Source organism: Dermacentor andersoni, chromosome 7 (genome assembly GCF_023375885.2).
Source record: "Dermacentor andersoni chromosome 7, qqDerAnde1_hic_scaffold, whole genome shotgun sequence".
Lineage (NCBI taxonomy): Eukaryota > Metazoa > Arthropoda > Arachnida > Ixodida > Ixodidae > Dermacentor > Dermacentor andersoni.
In genome coordinates, this window is record NC_092820.1 from 149710363 (window position 1) to 149733482 (window position 23120).

At 47.1% G+C, this 23120-nt stretch overlaps 2 protein-coding genes across 3 annotated transcripts in view; one reads left to right on the forward strand and one right to left on the reverse strand.

Annotated features, from left to right (window-relative positions):
* The window catches only part of LOC126534477 (uncharacterized), a 60872-nt gene that overhangs the window by 7800 nt on the left and 29952 nt on the right, over positions 1 to 23120 (forward strand). The window contains exon 3 of one of the 2 annotated variants that reach the window (XM_055072222.2): positions 22350 to 22662. The exons of the other annotated variant lie outside the window; for it this stretch is intronic. Coding sequence (XP_054928197.1) covers positions 22350 to 22524 — 175 coding nt within the window. The 3' untranslated portion in view covers positions 22525 to 22662. Of the gene's footprint in view, positions 1 to 22349; positions 22663 to 23120 lie in introns of those variants that run through there. 2 annotated transcript variants of the gene reach the window in all.
* LOC126533614 (uncharacterized) lies at positions 9797 to 20405 on the reverse strand. Its single transcript, XM_050180778.3, has 7 exons — positions 20206 to 20405; positions 18996 to 19063; positions 17156 to 17254; positions 14973 to 15023; positions 12327 to 12389; positions 11664 to 11713; positions 9797 to 9938 (listed from the first exon to the last, which is right to left on the reverse strand). The coding sequence occupies exons 1-7, from the start codon at positions 20324 to 20326 to the stop codon at positions 9872 to 9874; spliced, it is 519 nt and encodes a 172-aa protein (XP_050036735.1). The 5' UTR covers positions 20327 to 20405; the 3' UTR covers positions 9797 to 9871.

Here is a 23120-nt window from a genome sequence, read left to right on the forward strand (position 1 = left end):
CGAACGGCATGAGCGTGACACAGCGTTCTTGGAAGGAATGTACACACCAAACATGCTAACATTCTTATAGGTGTCCTTGATTCGTCCAACTGCTAACTTTTCCTCTCCCTTAAAGCATGATGTGACTGGGGATGAAGTGAGCAATGAAGTTTTGATGTTGGAGAGGATTTTCGCCGCAAATAAACATGGAGAAAGGTATGCTGCGACAGACGACACGAAAACGGCGCGAAATAACTTTTAATAGGTTATTATCAACCATCAAACTAACGTGTCAGATACTTGGATGTACTCAGAATTCCTTCACAGTTGTAAATTACGCCTTTTATTTTTTTCGGATCTCAAGTGCAGTTTCGAGCTGGCTGTTGCGTACAGTACATTTTTTCCATCGTTTTGAAGAATTCAAGGTAAATGTGTTCGTCACCTCACAGACCGGCATCTTTAAGGGTGTAAACAATTGCATAGCGAGTGCAGAGCGTTGAATGAAGGTAGTGTACGCAATGTTAACGAATATCGCTGGAGAACAGTGTAAGCCATCCGCCATAGGTGCAATTTATTTCAGGCTGCCCTCCAATTTGCTCATTCATCTGCCTTCGACATATCTGCGCCGAAAGCTGTTGAACTGTGTGTGTAAGCGGGCAGCGATGCACAGACAGCACAGATCTGTCGAAGGCAGATGAATGAGAAAAGTGAAGGGCTGCGCCGTTATGCCGCCTCGCTCTATCCGCTAGCGCAGCTGGCCCTGGCAGCAAGTATTTTTACAGCAGTTACAACCAGCGATACGAGGCTGTATCTGCGAAACATTTTACATACTTCTCGGGGGCGACGACTCTAACGCGTGTACATTTCATTTAGACTCCACGTTCTAATGCACCGTAAGCCATTAGGTTTGGCTAAAGGCACTCTGCTACAAATTATTGATTTTTTTTTTTTTTTTGTAGTCAGCGGATGATGCCACTGTTCCACCACTCAGCGAAAGGCGCCGGGCACCTTCACGCTTCTTTGGCGTTTTTCACTGGTCGATTCGGAGCAGAATTTCTTGCTCCGTGGCAACGAAGCCGAATTTCACTGGGCGATCTGGAAAGGGTTCGCGCTTTCCGCTGGTCATTTCGGATCAACTCGCTCCGCGTCGGATCGCTGTCACTTGCTCCGCCACCGAGGCGCGGATTCGGGCGGGAGTAGTTCCCGTCACTTCCGTCTTCAAGCGAAATCGGTACCCGGTTGGTACGCACAACATTATTGTGTTGCTTCGCAAGATGGCTGCGTTCGGCGCTGCTGCAGAGCTCGGACGACAGCGATAACGAGGTGACACAGGTGCTGTACGAGAAGCCTTTTATGCACGTTGTCCATGCACAATCCTTGCGGGCGCGACATGGCAATGACGGACTCTGCGACTGCCGCGGTCAAATTACGCACGGGGGAACGGCGACTTTGGTTGCCGTGGAAACGTACAGAGCGGAAGTCGGGCATGGTTTTCGGAACCGGTTTGTGTCACGTGTACGCAGACTTCATGTGTGATCCCCCGCGGGGCGTTTTCGCGCTCCGCTGGCCGATTCGGATTTGTGAAACCCGAGCGCTCGCTCGAGGATTTCGGTGGCTGCTCCAGGTCGACCAGTGAAAAACGCCATTAGACATTTCACTGCTCAGTTGCACCCCCGTGAGCGCTGCACACGAAGTGATAACACCCCTTCCTCCTTCCCCCCCCCCATTTTCACGCCACTGTTTGACTGGCCTTGCCTTTTCCGAAAGCCTCCAACCTGCAGGTTTGTGCACAGAACTTTCTGTAGTACATAGTGGTCAAGTATGAAGAACGCCGGCTGTCAGGTGCATGGGATCATAAGTCACGCTTCTAAGAATTCTTTTCTTTTTTTTTTGTGAAAGAAGCAACCGACAGCGATACTGCAAGGTGACTGCTCTTCAAGGCAGCTTAGCAACTGAAGGTTATTTTGCAGACTACATACACTTCTACATAAAGCGCACCCATCTCCGGTGGGGGTAGGTAATTTCTTTTTTTTTTTTTAACGTTGATGCCTTTTGGATGGGTGGACGCCACGCACTGAAAGCCTGTACGGGGAAGTATCGAAGCATGACATAGGTGAAGAGCAACGCAAGCGTAGGTACGTGCTAGAATGACTGCATATTTCAGACTACGCGCCAAGCGATGAACACGACACGTGGTAACAAGGAACCCGAACGGGCCCCGGAACGTCAACTTTCTGTTTTTTTTTTTTTTTTGTTATATCTCTGCATTCTTGACGAATGTTTGTTTTAGCACACCATATTTGGAGCCCCTTCCTCGCGACAGCATTCGTCGACGCAAAGGATGTTTTAGTTTATCACGCCATTCGTAATCTTCAATCGCCAAGTGGCTTTCCATGTCAAGCCGACTTTAGGGCACTTTGCAAATGGGCCTTTCCCGCATCTCCGTAAGCTGTCTCTTCCGCGAAGCTCTCGTCCATCAAACCACCATTTCCACTTTTACATTTGTAGACAAATGCGCAAGGTGAATGTTTAGTGCTCCAGTAATGACTGCTATCTCGCTTCGCTTAGAGGAGCCGCTTCGTAAGGTATTCACAGCTGAAATGCGACAGCTACCAAACGTCCCCGACTGGAAGAGGGACAAAAAACAATTGACTGGTGGAACACTGAAAGCCGCGAAGCGCATTCCTCAATAGATGGAAATGCCACTGCGGACGAGAGCTTTCGGGAGAAAAAAAAAGGGGGGGGGGGGGTAGGTCTGCGAAGCTTTCCTGGGAAGCTAACTTGCAAAGATCTGGGAAAGTGTCCATTCTCCACTGACGACATCGAACGCGTTTCCTTCCATATCAGGAATCGCCCCGCGTTACACGTGACTGACGATGGACGACGACCGGTGATCATTGCTCCTTTTCCCGCACGGTCGCGTGCCCGTCGTCTGTGTTTCGCGGCTGCGGCTCAAAACAGAACAAGGCGAGTAGCTTACCTTGTCCAAGAACGATGCGGCGCGAGTCCCAAGGCAACCGGACCTAATCTGCACACGAACACAGTAGCACACTCACGTGTACCGTAGCACTAGCTGTCGCCGTACGCGTGCCACTACAGCGCCTTCACTCGGCGAGGCCAGACTCTCTCTACCTCTCTCTCTCTTTTGAGAAAGACGAGACACGCACACTCCTCGCCACCAGCGTGAGCTTTCCGAGGTTTGCAGATGAGGCGGCGGCGACAAATCTCGCGTTTGCATGGCACGCCCTTTTGCTTCTGCTTTTTTTCTTTGCTTTGTGTCTTTTTTTTTTTCCATCGCTCACCTTCGCCTCACAACCCAATCTCCCTTTCCACCTGTCTCTTTTGTGAACTTTCCAAGAGCCGCGTCTCGGTGTGGCGCTGCGTTCGCTTGCTCTGTTTATCGCGCTCTGCTGCTCTTCAATCCCGCCTGCCCGCCTTCCCAAATCACACGCGACTACTCCTAGCCCTCTTTGCCACTTGCGAGTGCCGACCGCGAGGAGGCGTATTCATTGCTTCTCGCGTTGACGTATTCCTTGCAGGGCAGTAATGAATCCGTGACATTCTTTCTCACGGAATCTTGGTGCGACAACCGAGCGTTCGTCAAAGCAGCCTGATTCATTGCATTACGATGATGGCCCGTACGTGTGCAACGTAAGCTCTTAGGTTTAGTGCGCGCACCTTGCCTCGTTGGATTATCCGCGATTTCTTTGTTGGAGGATGATTTTGGAGAGCTGGAAAGAAGAAACCGCATAACAGAAGCACTCTATGCAGCATGTCAAAGCGAGCTCCAAGTTTGTCCATTAAAAAAAATAGAAAAAAGGAACGTGCGTGTTATTGGTAAAATTTTTGTAGGATGTTCTTGTGGGACTTGTGGACTTGCAAAAAATTAGGTGCTTGTGATAGTCGTATTTACTTTATTTGATGTCACACGTACACAATCTACACGATGTCAGTGGCCAGACTGACCAAGAACTTTGTAAATTGGCTTGACTTGGTCTGTGGCTAATTTATGGCTGCCGTGGTGCAGGTAACAGCTGTCGCTTGGGTGGTACTTTGCGATTACTGGCAACTTTATGTAGCTTGACCCGTTCTTATCCCGTCCCGTCGTTTATACGTTCTAGTCCCTTAGAAAAGTACTTGCCGAAACAGGGAATCGAACCCGATACCCCCTGCAACTTATGACCAAGTGTCATCTGCGCCACAGAAAAAAAAAAAAAAAAAGACCTGGCGTGGGTAAGATGCGCTGTTCAGTCTCTCGAGTTTCTCCATGCTTGGTGAGAACACCGAGTAGCCAATTATGGTCATGGCGGAGGAGCTTCAAATGGGAAAGTCAACAGTCAAGCTTTCTGTGCGCGAGGCCATTACGCGTCTCTTAACTAATGGATTTTGCTTCTTCCTACCAGGCCGGCTCGACCAATGAGTGGCTGGTTGTGAATGTCTGCGACCACGTCACCTTTGGTGTGGCGTCCTCAGCTCCAAACATAAGCCTGTAACCGCTGCTATGTATGGGGGTCGACGTATGGGGGGTGGGGGGGTCGCATAGAGGTAGACCAACAGGCAGTCACACAATGTTAAAAACTCGCTGAAGGATGCTACTGCGGAAGCACTGCCCAACATCAACACGAACTCTCTGATGCGAGCATGTATACCCATTATCGAAGCCAAACTCGGTTAAAAATTCAGGCTAAAGCTGGTTTTATTCAACTGTTCCTACGAAATAGCGGTAGAAGACACACTATACAAATTGTAACAAAGAAACCGAGGACACCTAAGCACTTACGAGTTGTGAATGCGAAAGCATTAATGTCCATCTGAGTGGCCCTTCGAGTTATGAACTTCTCGCGGACAAGCGAGTGCGTTGAGACGCTTGGCAGACAGCCCAAGCCCGGTGCAGTTCGACCCATGGGGTCATGCTACCTTTCCGGACTGCCATAAAATCAAATGGGGACGCTCCCGAATAAGCTGCGGTGATTTGGACGTCACCGCTGTCGTCACGCCGGGCTCGGAAATGGAAATTTCGTTCAAGTAGCATGACGTCATTAAAGAAGAGTGCGCAGGCCTGAGTTTGGCGCGTTTTGATTTGCAGTTGGAAAGCAGGCGAAAGTTTGCGCGGAATAGGAACGCACGGATAACACAGGCTTCCGAGAGCGAGGGTGACGTGGATGTCTCGGCTATGCCCTCTCCCCAACGCAACACCTGGCGCGCTATTAGAGACGTTTAGCGTGTCCGCTATTCCGGCAAACTGGGGCGCTTTGGGCGGATTGCCGGATGGTCGGGGGCGTAAACGTGAGCGGACGGAGCTGTGAAGCCGCCTGGTGTTGCAGAGCTCAACTAGACAAACACAGAGCTAAAATTGCAGTAACATACTTGATTCTGCTTCGCTGCTGGTGAAAATTTTCAGCAGCGGCGTAATTGTGTTCACAATTACGCTGCTGTCGAAAACCTACACCCCAGCTAAGAAGAATATAGTAAATGGCTCTGTGTTTAGGTGGTTGAGCTTTGCACCACCAGCTGGCGCCACCAATCTGACCGCTCACGTTTACGCCCCCGCTCATCTGGCAAACCGCCCGCGCCTGCCGGAGTACCGGACGCACTAAAATTCTCTATTGCCGCAGGCGTTCGCTTTCACCTGCTCTGCTCCGTCGAGGCGCGCTCATGACGTGGCGTCGCAGCCAATGGAATTTTTTCGCCTGTCCAGACGACAGACGACGGCTTTTCCGCTCAATGGGGCATTTGATGCTTTCGCATCAATACATCGATTCTCGAAAGGTATCTGTACAGCGCAACAAAACAAGGACACAAGAAGAAACGAAGACGCAGACAAGCGCTTTTTCTTGTGTCCTTCTTTTGTTGCGCTATACAGATACCTTTCAATGATGACCGACCAACAAGCCCATATCGCCACCCTCGTAGAGTCAATCGATTCTTTTCTGGAATTTAACAGTGCGATGAAGTGGGCTAGTTGGTGCACGACCAATGCTGTGGCGCTGTGTACAGTACACAGTAACGGGGACAAGATGAACACTGAATGGGAAGGCAGGCGCAAACTGACATTCAGTGTCCATCTTGACCCCGTTATAGTGTATAGTGTAGTACATAGCGCAACAATAATGAACTTATCCGAAATGTTTGCTATTCATGTTCTCAAATACGAGAGTGGACGCCTGGGCCCGTTGGTATCGTGAAACCGAAGAACACGAAAATCGACATGGATACAGAGACGGAGGTCAACACTGTTCATCGCTGCGGTGAACGCCGAGAGTTCGCTGTGGCGTTCGTCTCTGCCTCTGTGTGTATCTAATTGTTTCCATGCCGTTTCACAGTCCTCAGGCACCTCGCGCCACCGGCATACACAGTGCCACGGCGACGGGTGCTCTACGCATACAGGTGACGCGGTGTCGCAAAAAGAATGGGCGCGGACCCTTCCCGTTTCGTCACAAGCCTCGCTGGTCACGCATTGTTCCGCGGGGTATAACGTAAGGTGTCCTTCAAATGCTCCACTCGGTGCGTAAATGCGTGACGTGGCTCGCATTCCGACGGAACACGTTCGCAGGCTCTGTCTCGTGCACCGTATATATACGAAAGTGTCATCTCGTCTAATTCCGCGACGAACCAGAAGGCAAAAGAGCTGTGACGGGACGAGTGACAGGCGTGCCGTCTGCTCACGGATGGCTACCCGCCTATTGTGCCCACTCTTTTTCACTGCCCAGCGGGTGTCTTCCCATTGTGGACGGGCCTTTGAGTTCCATTGCCGCCGCACTTTTTTACAGTTCTGTTGCTGCGTCTTTCCTTTGAATAGAAAAAGAAAGGAAATAAAGAGAGAGAGAGAGAGGATTAGTGTCCCGTCGGAGACCGAGAAAGTCCGGTGAGCGTGAAAAGTTGGTCAGCGGGCGAGCGAAGGAAACTGAGCTCTTGTCCTTAGATGGAAAGAATAAGGAAGGACAAAGCCTTAGAGTACCTTTTTTATTCGTACACAACGCTATACTGAGGGTGCAAGGGATGTGTGGTTGAGCGATCAACCTTCAGATTAATTCATCATAGCTTTAATAACGGTTAATCGATTGAGGCCGCGTGAGCAAAATCAGGGAAGCATTCCGGCATAGAAGTTCTCGCTTCACTCGTTCCGAAAGCGAGGACGGGCACCTCGGGCTGGGTGATGGCGCCTCGGTGCATCCAACTCAGGAGTCGGGACAAAATATGACACCCGTGTGCTCTGTACACTCCAAGTTTAGACTTACCGTATGTGCTACTAAAGCCAGTGGGACAGATCGTCAAGTGACTATAGTAGGGGCTTGCGGATACTCAAAGTTCTCTAATAACGAATTGATTATAACAATATTAAATTCGGTATTCAAATCGAATAGTCATTATGCCTAAATACGAATATTGCTCGAACAGCTTTCGAATACTTCAAATCACCAACTTTGGGATCAATTTCATACAAGTGACCATAGTAGACGTAAAGCACGATAACTTACGTAGCGTAGTACGCTATGCGTACTGCGCTACTCATGGCGCCATAATTTTACGGCTAGAACACTGTCATCCACATTCACATGAATATGCGAATAATCTTGCTATATGTATTTGTGCTCTTGACAAACAACGCTTCATAACATATTCATTGTAATGACAGAGACATGCTAACGTTACGAATATACTAGGTGGAGAATGTCGTTTTGTAATTATGGTGATAATGGCCTGTCCATTACTCGAAAACTATTCGAAAGTCATTCGATGTTCGTTATGACTCGATTCGCTTCTGGCTCTATTCGAGTCGTATTCAATTCGGTCTCGAAAATTACCATATCCGCACCACCCATAGTGAATAGCTCAACTGCACTTGGACTTCTGATTTCATCTAAGTTTAATATACTTATTATATGCCCACTCACACAAGCTGCTGCACGGTTTATTTGTTTTTGTTTTTTCAATGTTTATCTATGAAAACATCACTTGCGATTTTTTTAGCTAGCGTACATAAATGCAGAAATCCGGATAGCAGAATAATTAATCGATTGAAAGGTTCCGATTGATCAGGCCAAAATGTTCAGTCGATGCACAGCCCCGTAAAAGTAGATGCACTGATTGAGTGGTTGATTAGGTTTAAATTAGGTGCTATGGGGGCATTGTTGCGTGCAGTGCAGGCGCGTGTCTGGATGAGCGTCTGGATGATGAGTGTCGCACGTTGGGAACCGCTAAAAAAAGTCGGACCCGGTTCAGGCCGACCGATCTACAAACGCCACTCTTCGGAATTGTAGTATATAACTACAGGGCGTTTCCGCACACTCCCACGTTTGCCCGTCTATACACAGACTTCGGTTTGCAATGCTTTTGCGCTGTTTGCCTCCTTTCTTGGTCGCTTCCTTTTGTTTTCTCCTCACACAAGCCGCTTTCGCGATATCGGCCTCACAGTAACGGCCCGATCAAACGCGTACGTGCTTCATCTTTTCATTGAGCAGGGTTGAGGACACGCCAACGCCGCAATGCACGATATACTGGGACCAGTGGCGCACTCTGTGTGATCTGCGCTCACACGCCCTGAAAGTAAAGCAGACAGGTATTCTTTCATCTTTTTTTTTTTTTTTGACGCATTTGCGCCGCCAATGACTGCGCGAACACGTATGCAAACGACGAATCAAAGCCAACACCGCCCAGAACGGCCGACATTTGGGTTGTACTGGGTCAGTGTTTCTCCCGCTCATGGCTGGCAGTGACAAGGAATTTGCGACTCTTGCATTATATGCAGACTCCCCGGACTGTTCAATGTGTGGCGTTGTAGAAACTGTAGACCATGTGCTTGTGGTGTGCCCTGAGTATGCGCGCGAAAGGCTGACAATAGCAGGTATACCTTGAGACATTTATGCAATAGACCACTGTCGGAAGACCTCTTGCCAGGCGCATGGCCAGAGAGTTGACAGACGATAGAGACAATGCGTGCTCTTTCACGTTTCTTAGGCGACACGCGCTTGGACTCACGCTTGTGATAACATTTATGCAATGTGTCCTTCACCTCGTTCCTCCCATTGTCAACCCCCCTATTGTGACCCGTTTTCTTCCCCTCTTCCCCTTCCCTTACGTAGAGTATAGCAGGCCAGATGCTCCATTTCCCGGCCGACCTCTCTACATATTCGAATGATTAAACCACCTCTTCTTCTTCTTCGCTGATTTTCAGTCACACCTTAGTTGCCAGACTCTACACATTGTTTCCCAGTGCATAATACTATTCTGGACAGTCACGTTCGACCACGTTGTCGAATTCGTCGTCTGTCCGGCTATGATCGGCTGCTATACACGCCCTGTGTTACTGACTCGCAATGTCCGCGGTACATGTATAAGTTTTTCCGGCTTGTGTATAATTCACATTACGTTCCAGTGGATATTGACTCTCTCTCTTCCAAACCAGAGTTAACAGGCGGATTGTAGCCGCGAAACGTGTTTCCAGCCTCGGAGAACTTGCCAGGATGGTCGGAGGGCTGAAGTGCACCAAATGCGGTCGGCTAACAGAGCGCGCCGCGGGGGCCAACCTTAGAACGACAGGTCTTGCATATACGTCAAGGCAGCGACTGCTATACTTGCCGACGGAGCCAACGTTTCGACCGCAGTGGCCGCCCCGACGAAGCCGAGTTTCGACCCTTGTCGAAACGTTGACGCCAAGGACATTCCGTGTGCAACCACAGTTGATGATCACTTCGTTCGACTTCAGATGCGTACGTTATAAAAGCGTGCAGCGTTGTTCACCTATGGCGGTGTGGGAGCGCACGATAGGCAATGCTCAGGCGCGCTTTGTTGGAGACAAGTGAACGAAACACGAACAACGTTACATCGATTACGTAGGCGACGACAGCTTTATTTCGCTCTCCACAGTCGGGCATCTGCCGCGGCCGCCGAGTCAGTAAAACGGCCAACCGGCTACTCTAAAGGTGGGGTTCTCCATGACCTCCGTGGCGTTGTTCTCCCTGCACGAGACAACAGGAGGTAGTTGTGGAATGCTTCAGGGTTTTTTGGCGTAACAGGAATGCGCGTACAGGAACAGCGGCACTGGTTGCCACATCTCTCGACGATGTGATCGACGTGTAGTGCGTTTGAGTTAGGCGTTCTTTCGGGGTAGCGTACTGGTGGAAGCATGGAATCCGAGATCGGGCGGCGAGCGCTGTCAAACGACGCACGCCGCCCGGTCTCGGAGGCCATGTTGTAAGCATTGAGTTCTCTCTACGACGTAACTGGAGGGAACTATGATGCTAGTGCCGGAGGCAACTGCAATATTTGGCGATTCAGTCAGCATGGTTATGATGCGCAGTTTATATGCGCAAATTTGCCTAACCTTCCTCCCTATGGCTTCAAAATGGCTTTGCATATTGGCCATTTTCAACAAAAAAGATTGCGTCATAAGTGCAACAATTTGCACTGAGCAATGTGCACGGGATCTCATTGCCTTGCTATGCTTAAGAAGACGATTGCTTGGAAATCTATTAATATAAAGCTTAATATATAACGTCACTAGAGATGTGTGCAGCCACAAGTACGACGATTAGGCAAATCCATGTGCTACCCGTTATTTTCATGGTGGCTTAGTGATCGCATTGACCACCGATCTCTGAGGCCATGACCCAATTTCGGAAACCACGGTTCTTAGAACAAACACGTGTACGCTTTTTGTCAAAAGTATTCACAACCGTCGCAGACTTTCGTGGCGCCACGCGGAAATATTTGTGAACCAGCGACGCGTTGATTGGCCTCTGCGGCATAGGCGATTGCCGATTTTTTCTCGTTCAACTAAACGTCTTACTTCATATATTCGTGGACTCGTCATTTACGTGCAAGTGCGTTGTTTGACTTCGTATCAGTCATATTCGGCATGAGGACCGCGAAGCACGCTTAGAGTACTTCCGAACTCGAATGCCAGGACTCGCAACATCTAGTACTTATATTAAGTAGCTCATTAATTAAGGGTAAATGAGACATTTACCCAATCGTAGCAATTGCTACAAGGGAAACCCAGACGGGTTCCTCGAAAGAAAAGCCTCGCAGTTGAAGAAAAATTCGTCCTGGCCCGGGACTCGAACCCGGGACCACCGCCTTTCCTATAGTAGCTCCCATATCCTACTAGCTCCTATACTATGACAGCTTTGAAATCGTTATTGCAGAGGAATATTTACCTTAGCAGGCAGGTAATATGCACTGCGAGTCTAATCTGTCGGAGAGCATACATTGAGGACTGCCGACTACACAATGTAACCTGTCCCAACTAAACGTCCACAAAATTCACATAAATACCAGAAGTCATTGCAATAATGACATAAATCGTTTGCTGCTATCAGTTATCGATCCTATATTGCATAACCCCGTGACTGCGCTCGATAACTGCTGAAATTTTACTAACCAATATTCAAGTAATTGAGAAACCCTGTTGTAGGTCGACGCGTTCAGAAACACGGGAGATCGAACGTTCGTCTGGCATATTTATTCAGAGTATAGAATTTCAGAATAAACAATTTATTATATATGAGGTAAAATTACGATTAACTTCATATATTTAATAAACGGAAAGTTGAAGTGAAAGCGGAAGAAAAAAAAAGAAACTTGATCGGGTGGGAGATGGCCTTATTAAGTATACAGTCATGGAGGCAGGGGCGTCTTCAACGCAACAGAATTCACAGAGATACCAAGACAGGGATACAAACCCGCGCCATAAGTCCTCCGGCCACGGAATCGCTTCTCCGTTGAGGCACTCCTGCAGAAAGTTACAAGGAAGTCATGTAAGAGCAGGAACCGGATAAAAACCCTGGCCGCGAGGCGGCCGTATTTCGATTGGGGGGAGGGGGGGGAGGGGGGGAGGGGCGAAACGCAAGAGACAACACCCATGTAACCTGCATCGTGGTTTTGGCACGTAACCACCACCCACCCCCTGGAATTTTTTATTTTTTTTAACCGATGGCAATACCGCAGGTAGCAGTAGTTCGTCGTATTCGTGCGGAACCTTATGCTGACTAAAGTTGAAGACTCTCACGAAATCTTATTTGTTCCGTAATAATCACGAACAAAAAAAATACAGAACAGACGTCAGCAAAGATGAATAAACTTTTTAAAAATGTTTCGGGTCCCACGTGAGAGCCTTATAATAAATCGCGTGTGGTGTGCGTTTCTTCTTTGTGTTTTTTTAGCGCTCTAAGTTTTTATTATAATGCATTACCAACAAGCCCACCTATCCATCCTTTTGTGAGAGCCTTGTTCTCAATGAAATCATTTCGAGCAGGGCTTCCTAATTGTTAAAATGTGCCGTTAATTAAGCTGGGCTAACTTGCAAGGCGCGAACACATTACACGAGAGATAACTGCGGCTCGTACCATGAATGCATTTCCGAGCTCCTTGGCGCTTTCTAGGCTGGTCACATTCAGCTTTTTCAGTTCCTAGAACATGAAAAAAAAATACCCGCAGAAAAGGAATTACGCAGATGCAATGCACATCTCGAAATCTGTTTATGAATTGAAGCTTTCGTGAAGCGGTTAACGAAATGCTATACATATTTGTCCATTTCGTTCCTTCGCCTTTGGCGTAAGTGAAATTGGGGGGGGGGGAGGGGCATGTTTTCTCGCGCAGCCGGGCTACACACGATGTGACACCCGCGACGATGTTCTCAAAGAGGTTTTTATTTTTAATTATTTTCTGGTACCCTCAAGACCGAAGTATTACAGAGGGGAGTGGGTAAGAAACATATACATAAGTAAACAACAAGGCAGCAAAAGGTGGTTAGTTATTACAGAGAAATTGATTAGTTAATTGTATCCGGGAGTGATGTCTGATAAGGCCGAACGAAACTTTGAGTTATCCTTGATTGGGTTGCCCTTGACTGAGTTGGTTGGTTCTTTAGCACGATAAAAGTGTACGTGCTTATTGTGGTTCGAAGGTTAGGGCATGGGGCTGCTGTGCTAGGGGGTCGAGGCTGTGTCGCACCACTGAGCACGTAATTTTTTTTCTTTTTTTCTATAGAAGCATGAGCTATTCGGCAAGACAGCGTCAGCAGCCAGCAGCCATGGTCATGATACTCCGGGAGGGTTCGCAAAAAGTTGACAGTTACTTAAGGGACTTTACGGGATTTGAAGGCGAAAGCACGAGGACTTGTCTAAGTTATCACTTAAAACTCCACCTTGCTCTTTTACCGAGCTTGATCAAGTTTAATCTACCTTAATCCACTTTAATCCACCTTGCTTTAATTTGTACCAACTTTAATCTATCTTGATCAAGTTCAAGTTCATTTATTTTCATCTACCTTAATCAACCTTAATCCACATTGATTAATTGACGTTCACCATTTAATTTACTCCACCGTGGGGTTTCGCGGTGCGAGCCGCAGTAGGTCCGGCGCCGGGAACGTGACGTCATCACTTGGTCACGTGGGTTTTGGTACCATCGTACGATAACGCCGCACGGACTCCGGACGGACGCCGGATTTTTTCGCTTCGTGGGACATATAAGGCTTTCACCTTAATAATAAAGCTTCCCGTAATAGATGGTCGACGCTGTATATATTACGTGTACGTGTACTTGAAGGGACCGTATGAGAATGCAAAAAAAAAAAAATATTTGTGCGTATCCTGCGCACTGTGGGAATCGACGTTTACGCGAAGCATTTTTTTTTTGCAGGCAGCTGTCTATGGCAGCATTGCTTGAGGTTCCGCAAAGCGTTGCGTACCAGGTTGACCAATGTGTTTGTGGTAATCCGGTTTGTGGTAATCCGGTAGTCCGGTACCACGAACCGGTAATCCGGTTAGTGGTTTGTGGATCACCGGATTACCACGAACCGGTAATCCGGTTTGTGGTAATCCGGTAGTCCGGTAATCCGATGTGACGCTAGAACAGCGAACTATATAATTAACGCGAGTGCGTGTGTGTCTCACGACAGCAGCAAGACGACGCGAACGACGACTGCATGATTTCTACAAACGATCGAATTGACGTGAAACGGGCGGCACGGAGGTACGAGATGGGTAAGAGGCGAAGAAACTGAATGTTCACTGGCGGCGGGCACGTGGCATCACTTAAAAGACACAAACGGGTGACTTGGCGGTGAAACTGTATATAGCACGCTACCTGAAGCACGTGTCACTTGATTGCCATTCGGACGACTTACGGGGTGCAGCTGCTTGCCTTGGTCGATCCGTGATGATGCTGCCATATAGTGGAGAGTTCGACGCACCGTCGTCGTGCTCAGACGCCATGTGCACCAGGGACGGAGCACGCCTCGATGTTTGACTAAGCAACACCACCTAGATATAGCACAAGGCCTGTTCACTCCGATCCATGACTTCGATCCATGACGTCAAGCTACTGGCCCGAAATTTCCGTTGCCAATTGCTGGCTTGACGAAAGCGGTGACGTAAAAATCACCGTTGCTTACTCGGGAGCATCCCCATTCGATTCTATGGCACTCGGGCCACTAGCACGACGTCATGGATCGGAGTGAACAGGTCACTGTGCTATCCAGGTGATGTTGGATTAAGCGGCCTGGTAACGACGAGAGTCCGCTAGAAGCTTTTGGGGAGGACGAGGGGGCGGCGTGTTACTGTCCGGCGCTCGGAAATGGACGCTCGTGGGAAACTTGCATTTCGATCGCTGTTTGAACGGACGCAATCACCACCCATGGGCGTAAAACGTGACGTCGGTGAAGTTTTACACCCATGTGCGTCTGTCCAATCGTGTTATCAACTTCGTACCCTTCCCATCATTTTTTCTTCTTCTGTTCATTACCCTCTGCACGTCACACGGCTACAATTTTTGTTTTGCCGATTGAATATTAAACTAAATTAACACTTTGGTTTCAACGACTCATTATATCGAGTTGATTGATTTTGGCCTGCGGTACCTATGGTGGTGTGGGTTTATTCACTTCTTTTTATGTTATTTCCCCTATCGGTGGTTCTAAAACATGCCCTTACGATTCACTCCTGGACGAGTCCTACACACGTGTTTATTCCAGGAGGCGTGTGACTCACCTCTTTCATGCCGACGGTGTAGTTGTAGACGCAGATGTAAAAATCTCCGAGCTGAAAAAAAGAATTCCAGAGCCCAGGCTTGATGTCACGAAACAAAAACAGAGAAGATTAGAGCGCTGCCAAGTTACAGCTTCGCACAAATATACCGTATATTCTCGTATATATTCAGCGTCGATGCGTATACACCGCGTCAAAAGATTATGGCGCGTGAGATCAACGAGAAACTTGAATTTCTCATCAGTTTGTGCTCGCAGACATACTAAAGCCGAGTAACACTGTATTCTTCGCATGGGTAGTGTAGCGGTCACGGGAAACCCTGTTGTGGCGAGACTGCGCGCGAGCCGAAGCTGCGGAAGTATTCGGCATTTCCTCCTATCCCATTGTGTTTAGGCTTTTTGACGCCGCCAGCACAGCATGAACAGCAGGTTGCCATTATCCCTCAAGAGAAAAGTGTATAACAGCTGTGTCTTGCCAGTGCTCACGTACGGGGCAGAAACCTGGAGGCTTACGAAAAGGGTTCTACTTAAATTGCGGACGACGCAACGAGCTATGGAAACAAGAATGATGGGTGTAATGTTAAGGGAAGAGAAAAGAGCAGATTGGGTGAGGGAACAAACGCGAGTTAATGACATCTTAGTTGAAATCAAGAAAAAGAAATGGGCATGGGCAGGACATGTAATGAGGAGGGAAGATAACCGATGGCCATTAAGGGTTAAGGACTGGATTCCAAGGGAAGGGAAGCGTAGCAAAGGGCGGCAGAAAGTTAGGTGAACGGATGAGATTAAGAAGTTTGCAGGGGCAACATGGCCACAATTAGTACATGACCGGGGTAGTTGGAGAAGTATGGAAGAGGCCTTTGCCCTGTGCAGTGGGCGTAACCAGGCTGATGATGATGCCAAATATAGGGAACAAACCTCTTTAAAATTCGTCACATTGACGTAATTACTACGTTTCGGCGCGAAAGTCCGAAAATCGAACTTTGACATTCATTTTATGTTATAAATCGTCAACTGATTACCGTACAATTACCGAGAATGATATTTTGAAAGATAGTTTGCCGGTCTGACCGGACCTTTGGTAGCTGATCGAGTGTTGACCTTAAAGGGTGGACTGTGCCGTACAGTGGGCCACAAAATTCAGCGAAAAAGAAGCGCAATTTCAGCGCGCGCTGAGAGGCATATGGCCTCGAATTCAATTCATCAGTCTCAATAGGTAGTAGCTTTAACGGCCTAAACACAGCGGTTCATTCAATAAGAAGCGTCATATGTCCTAAAGGGGCACTAAGGAGCAATATTATGTCGAGCTGTTTTAGAAGATATCACTTATGGAATAGCAAAACAGCCACTATATTCCCGAGCTAAGGCTTGTCAAGCCAGGAAAGACGTAAACGCGAAACGCAGGTCGCGGCACCACGTACCTTGAGGTCCTCGCACAATTTCGTCGTGACGTCCTGAATTTTGAGAACTCGGGCCTAATCAGTTGTCTTTCGGCAAAGAAGCCACGCGGAGCATTCGAAAGTATAGGCGCAGACTGTAAATATGAAGTTTCGAGAACTTCTTGGGCTCCAAAAATGGCCGATATAGGAGTATATACGTACGTTAAGCCTTTCACATCAAATTGACGTGTCCGCCACTTAAGTTTTGGCGCTCGATTCGTAAAATTTGGACTTTATGTTCTGTAATAATAGTCAGTATAGTCCTGCCAAATGAATCTATATAAGGTTTTCTTTTTCAACGATATCTTATAAGTCATTGGAAGTAAATAATCAGATCAGTCTAAACTATAATTGTTCACGTTGCAAATTTCCGTGGTGGACTGTAAATATCCTTAACCCGTTTGCCCTTTGCCTCAGTGCCTCACCCTTTCTCAAGTAGTATATCGCAGTATGCTTTATGAAGAACTCAGCCTAGTTGACATGTTCACTGCATGACACGATGTATTAAGCGTCATCGCTGCAGAGAAAAACTAGAACCCCGAAAGAAACCCGAACAACGACACCGTCCGTGCTGTTGATCGTGCTTGTCTCGTAGTCCTCGTCTTTCTTTAGCGCCAAGCACGTCGCACAACCTCGGTAGTCACAGTGACGATGCACTGTTGAGAAATAGAACACAGCAAGCACACCCGCCCGTGGCGCAGGTTTTCGGTTAAAGCAACCCATCCCGCGGGTTCCAACAGCCACTTACGAAGTCCGCGTCGATGCAGGTGCGTTCTTTTGGTAGCAGCTCTAGGTAGCAACCGGTCAGGACCACGCGGTCCTGCAGCGTCTGGTTGCCGCTGAATCCCTGCATAACAAAGGTCGGTGTTCATGGCCATATATGCATATAGATAACGCCTGTACCACACACTCTCGCGTGCAGCGAAGCTGTGCCAGTTGATTGCGTGCGCAACCCTATATATATATATATATATATATATATATATATATATATATATATATATATATATATATATATATATATATATATATATATATATATATATATATATATATATATATATATATGTGTGTGTGTGTGTGTGTGTGTGTGTGTGTGTGTCACGCATATATATATATATATATATATATGTATGTGTGTGTGTGTGTGTGTGTGTGTGTGTGTGTGTGTGTGTGTGTGTGTGAGAGACACACACGCACTCGCGTTAATTATATAGTTCGCTGTTCTAGCGTCACACCGGATTACAGGACTACCGGATTACCGGTTTGTGGTACCGGATTACCGGATTATATATATATATATATTCGTTGACTCTTACGAACCCGCCGTGGTTGCTCAGTGGCTGTGGTGTTGGGCTACTGAGGACGAGGTCGCGGGGTAGAATACTCGCCACGGCGGCTGCATTCTGATGGGGGCGAAAACACCCGTGTACTTAGAGTTAGGTGCACGTTAAAGAACCCCAGGTGATCGAATTCAATTTCCGGAGTCGGCCACTACGGTGTGCCTCATAATCAGGAAGTGGTTTTGGCACGCAAAACCCCATCATTTAATTTAACTCTGAGGAGAAACACTTCTTTTTTTTCGGAGGGGGGGGGGGGGGGGGAGGGAGGGTATTTAAGGCAATGTGACTTTGACGTTTAATTATTTTCGCTTAATATGGAAATATTTAAGACACTCCTCTTCTCGAGTGACCGTGTTCTAAAGAGCACATCGCCTGGTAAAAGGTGACCCCGCAATGTGGAATCAAATACACAGCGAAATACGATATACAGTATCGGTAAGTGTGCGCCTTCAAAATTAGTTGGTTCGAGTGCAGATCGATCCTTCTTTGTCATGCACCCGCCGCTTCTTTTCTTGGTGGATATGCGGCGTTCCGCGCCTGAGAACAAGGTCGCGGGTTCGATTCAAACCCGCTCTGGGATACGCCACAGCTGGTCCGACACATGCAGCAGAGGCGATAATATGTGTGTCAGGTTGTGCTAACTGCGTTTGGAATGGGGAGCTGAGACCCATTGGGTAACAGTGGCTACCTTGTTTGGTTGGTATTGTTACCAACTCTATCGTTACCGACTGCAGTTATACTAAAAGGTAGCAAATGGTGTGGCGCAACCACTACGACCTATTTTTTAAGAGTGTAGGATGCCAACTATACTGTTTTACCCGCTGGAATCGTAGTGCAAACAATTGTATGGCCTTCACATGTGACATTATTCCTTGGTTTTAGTTTATATATATATATATATATATATATATATATATATATATATATATATATATATATATATATATATATATATATATATATATATATATATATATATATGTGTGTGTGTGTGTGTGTGTGTGTGTGTGTGTGTGTGTGTGTGTGTGTGTTTCTGTATATATGGTATTTGTACGCCCTTTTTGAATCAGCTTTGTGTTTCTTTTGTGTATTTGCCTTGCACCGCGTCTCTTGTACCGTTACTCTGGTTTATTATTTTGTACTGTATTTCTGCTGATATGCCCCCTCACCCAATGCTCTTCGGGGCCTGTGAGGAATAAATAAATAAATAAATAATAAAAAAATAGTCGTGCGATTTGTACTCACGCCCGCAGCGGTACCGTTGAGGCCTTTCTCAGATTTTATTCTTTCGACGCACTCTTGGTCGACGTGTTCTGCAAATGACAGCGCGTTCTTTTGGAGGCCAAAAACGAAATGAAGGCAGTGCCATTCTTTGGACTTTTCATCATCCGCGAGCTTATCTATCAACATTTGACAGAAAACCTACATCCCAACTTCAGCATATAGTCGATCCTAACTCCATCGTAAACATACCTTCCGTAAAGTACTTTAAACGTTTAAGCACTAAACACTAATTAACTAAATAATTAATCGGAGATCATCACAGAAATATTAATGCCTTGTCATTAGTCGCGATCGGGTCGCAATTGTTTCCCGAGATAAAAAAGTCTATGCTATCTCTGCTGCACTCTGTGAACGTGGAATTTCTTTCGCGACGGTTCTATTTGGCGTCGCGTTTTACTTTCTACAGCTAGTTGCGTTTAAGTTTTGCAGCGGTTCGTGGCACTCCTTATGTCTTAGGCCTTTTGCGTGTCATACGTGCCTCCGAGATATGCAGTCATGGACAATTTTACTTGCGTTAGCAAGGGGTATTTGGTGTTAGCAGTTGTTCGTGTCATCTTATTTGAAGTCTGTTTTGCAGCACAATTTTTCATCACGCAAAGAACAAACAAACGAACAAAAGGAAGGTGGAAAAAGATGGAAAGGTGTGCGCTGAAATCTCAGAGGCAACGTCTATCATTCGCTGAGTGCCTACAAGACGGCGCCACAGTACCGTGCCGCAATGAAGACATACGGGCGTACACTACATCAAGGAACCTACAGAATGTATGCGGCTTGTTAGTGCAAGTTCGTCAAGCTTGTGCGCCTAAAACAACGATACAGAAGTTGTACAGTGCGCAAGAGAAACCTGAACGTGCTACCTCAAGTCCTTTCATTCGCAGTTTTTACGTTAACCTCTCTTTGCTAGTTTTGCCGACTCCAAACGCGGAATATGTTTTCGGAGCACAAATATAGCGAAAAAGAAAAGCTATATTATGGCGCACATTCTCCACGAAAACTACGATTTAAGGGTGGACTTTGATTGTCACGTGTGCTTCTGGGGAACATTTGTTAACAAGGAGGATATCTTTTAGAGCATTTCAAGCTACGAAAAAAAAACTGTTGTAAATGAAGTTGCACGCGCATTCCAGCGAAAAATATGCCGTGCCTGCGAGAATACGAAGTCGTGGCTTACCGGGGTAAAAACACTGCCGAGAGTCCGCGGCTCTGAATACAAACATCGACAACACAAAGATAACGGCTGTCTTGTACGACACGACGCCACCGCTGTGTGTTCGCCCTGTGCGCTTCGGCATCGTCGACAGCAGTTAAGCGTGGGTGTATATATCTATGTAGTTGTTTTCTTCGCGAAGTCACATCGCTGAGAGCAGGACGTTCGCAACAGACGCAGCTGCCTCCCACGCGAACAGTTGTTACCCGTAATGTCTTTCTTTCTTCTTTTATTTCACTTATAACTTTCCGCACGGCTCCTTCTCTCAAACCAGACATTTTCGTAGAAACGGTACGCCGAGCAATTAAGTTACGGACCACGCACTTTGAGGAAGAACAGCTGTCATTAGAAATAAGGAAAAAAATGTGTGAGCTCTGAGGCTTCGTGTCCGTTCCAGCGGACATGCTGTTAAAGGACGAGCCAATTTTATTTCCATTCAGACACAAAAGATGAATGCGTACTAAAAAAGAAAGTCTTTGCATTTAGAGAAACTGCTTCCCGATATTTTATACCGCTTTAGAGAATTCCCTGTTGCTCAGATCACTCGTTACAGGATGTTTCTTATACTATGAGGAAACACAGAAATCTAACACTTAGATTTCAACACGGAGGTCTGAGCGCGACGGAGCATCGGTCCTCTCGTTTAATAAGTCAAACACCGGTTCGGAATGCCAAATGCGTTCCGCTTCAAGCCGCTAGAATTTGATACGTGGTTATGGTGCAAAAGGCGCCAAGCAACGCGGAGAAACAGAAAGGAAAATGGCGAAGCGCTTCGGAGGACTTCGAGTGACAACTGGGATTTTTCCATTCAAATACAGGTACGTCGCAGAAAAGCTCTCATAATAAGGCAATGCTATGGGACCAACTTCCAAGAAATTTGTTGGATTTGAGGGGGAAATTGAAAGTCTAGCCACTGGAGGGGGAAGTAGAATTTGGATATATATAGCTGACCATATACTGTAAAAGTTCACGCAGAAACTCTCGTGGGAGTTGTCTAAGTATGCGTAAGTATTGTGCCACTTGCTCATCTCTACGCGGCCAGGTCTCATTATAGATGTTATGAAACTCGATCTGACCAATATAAACCTAACTTTGTTAACCCTTATCACTCCTTATTAACCTTATCGGACTAGATCGTACTATTATCAACCCTTATCGATTATGATCCTTATCGGGTTATATCCGAGCCTTATCACCCTTATCGGTCGGTATCAGCCTTATCGCAATCGATTCGATCCTTGTCAATCGTTATCTGCCCTTTTAAACCTTATCGAACATGAGTAGACCCTTATCAACTTTTATCGATCCTTATCAACCTTATCGGACATGATCCAACCATTATCAACCCTTATTGGTCCTTATCAACATTATCGGACTTGATCCGATCCTTACCAACCCTTATCGGTGCTTATTAACCTTATCAGAATTGATCCGACCGTTATAAGCTCTTATCGCTCTTTAGCACCTTATCCACCCACGTCGAACCATTATCAACCGTGGTGAGACCCATTAGCTTCTCATGACTCCTTATCATTCTTTTCAACTCATCTGTGTTTGCTGCGCGACATGAAGAACCAACGCCAACCTTTTTCCTTACGAATTTATTTTGTTTGATAAATTGTTTTTTTATAGCGATTTATCTTACGAGGCGCACGGACGGATGGCTTTTCTTTGTTCGGTAGGCGTAAAATTTCTTACGTATTTTAAATATTAAGCACGACGTTTAGATTTTTAATGTTGGCGTATGACGACTGGACATAACAGGCGCAGCCGCCAGCAGCGTTGGATGATCATGTAACGTCGTCTCTTCTTTTTCGCGTTGCCGTAATGCCACGGGGAACCACATTCCAACAAACATGTTGCGTTTTGGGTTGCGCGAGCAGTTACTCAAATATGATTGAAGATGGTGAGGCCATTAAAGTTCCATCGGCTTCAATCGCGAGCTTACCAAACGGAACAGCGGAAGGCCCGGATATGCGCTGCCCATAGGCCAGCCGCCAACGGCATTATTTCCGAAGCTGCTTTGTTCTTGTCTATAGTTGTTCTAGCGTAAATGAAGAAGTCGTTCATTCGCTATAGCTTCGTGCTCTCCATGTTCTCATGCGCAGATGTGACGGCTCCGGAGTTTGGGCACCGAAGGCGGAGACGCGGATTTCTAGTCGTCATCTTGGCGTCCTCTCAGTGACTCAGACTTTTTTTTTTCTTTACTTTAGGATATATTTTTCTTCCTCGCGCTTCCCAGCTTTGGCTGCGTCCGGTAAACGCGACTGTGATGGTTTATGACGTGGCCCAAGTGTCAGGGGACGCACACGAAGCTTCAACGAACAAAGAGATACTTCGTACAACGGCAAAGCTGGTCCGGGTGAAGATCTGACACGTACATACGAGACTCGAGAAACGATTAAAACAAGTCTACGAAAACACCATGGTCCTTCGTGGCTCAGTTAGCCCGTAAAAAAAGGCGTGACGCTGGCACACATCCACGGCTTGTCTAGTCGCGTCAATGCTAGGGCTTTAGCAGCAGCCACAATGGAGGCTGCGGAGGCGAATGCCCTGCACTTGGGTAGGGCGATACGTGGTACGTGATTTTTTTACGTGGTACTGCCGGCCGCAGGAAAAGCCAGGCGCGCGCGAAGCTGGACAGGGCCCCCGAACAGGCCGGCTCCAAGACCACGCACATCACAGGCGCATGTCGTGCTGTTCTTCAGCCTCGTAAGGAACGCATGCGTGTGTGCAGACGGCTGCTTGGCTTTCCCGAGATCACAAATCCAGGTCAGGCAGCGCATACTGGTGACGTAGATGTTGTTGTTGTTGTCCCTCACTGACCTGACGCAACACACTCTGGCGGATCGGCCACGAATCGGGTTGTTCAAGGGTTA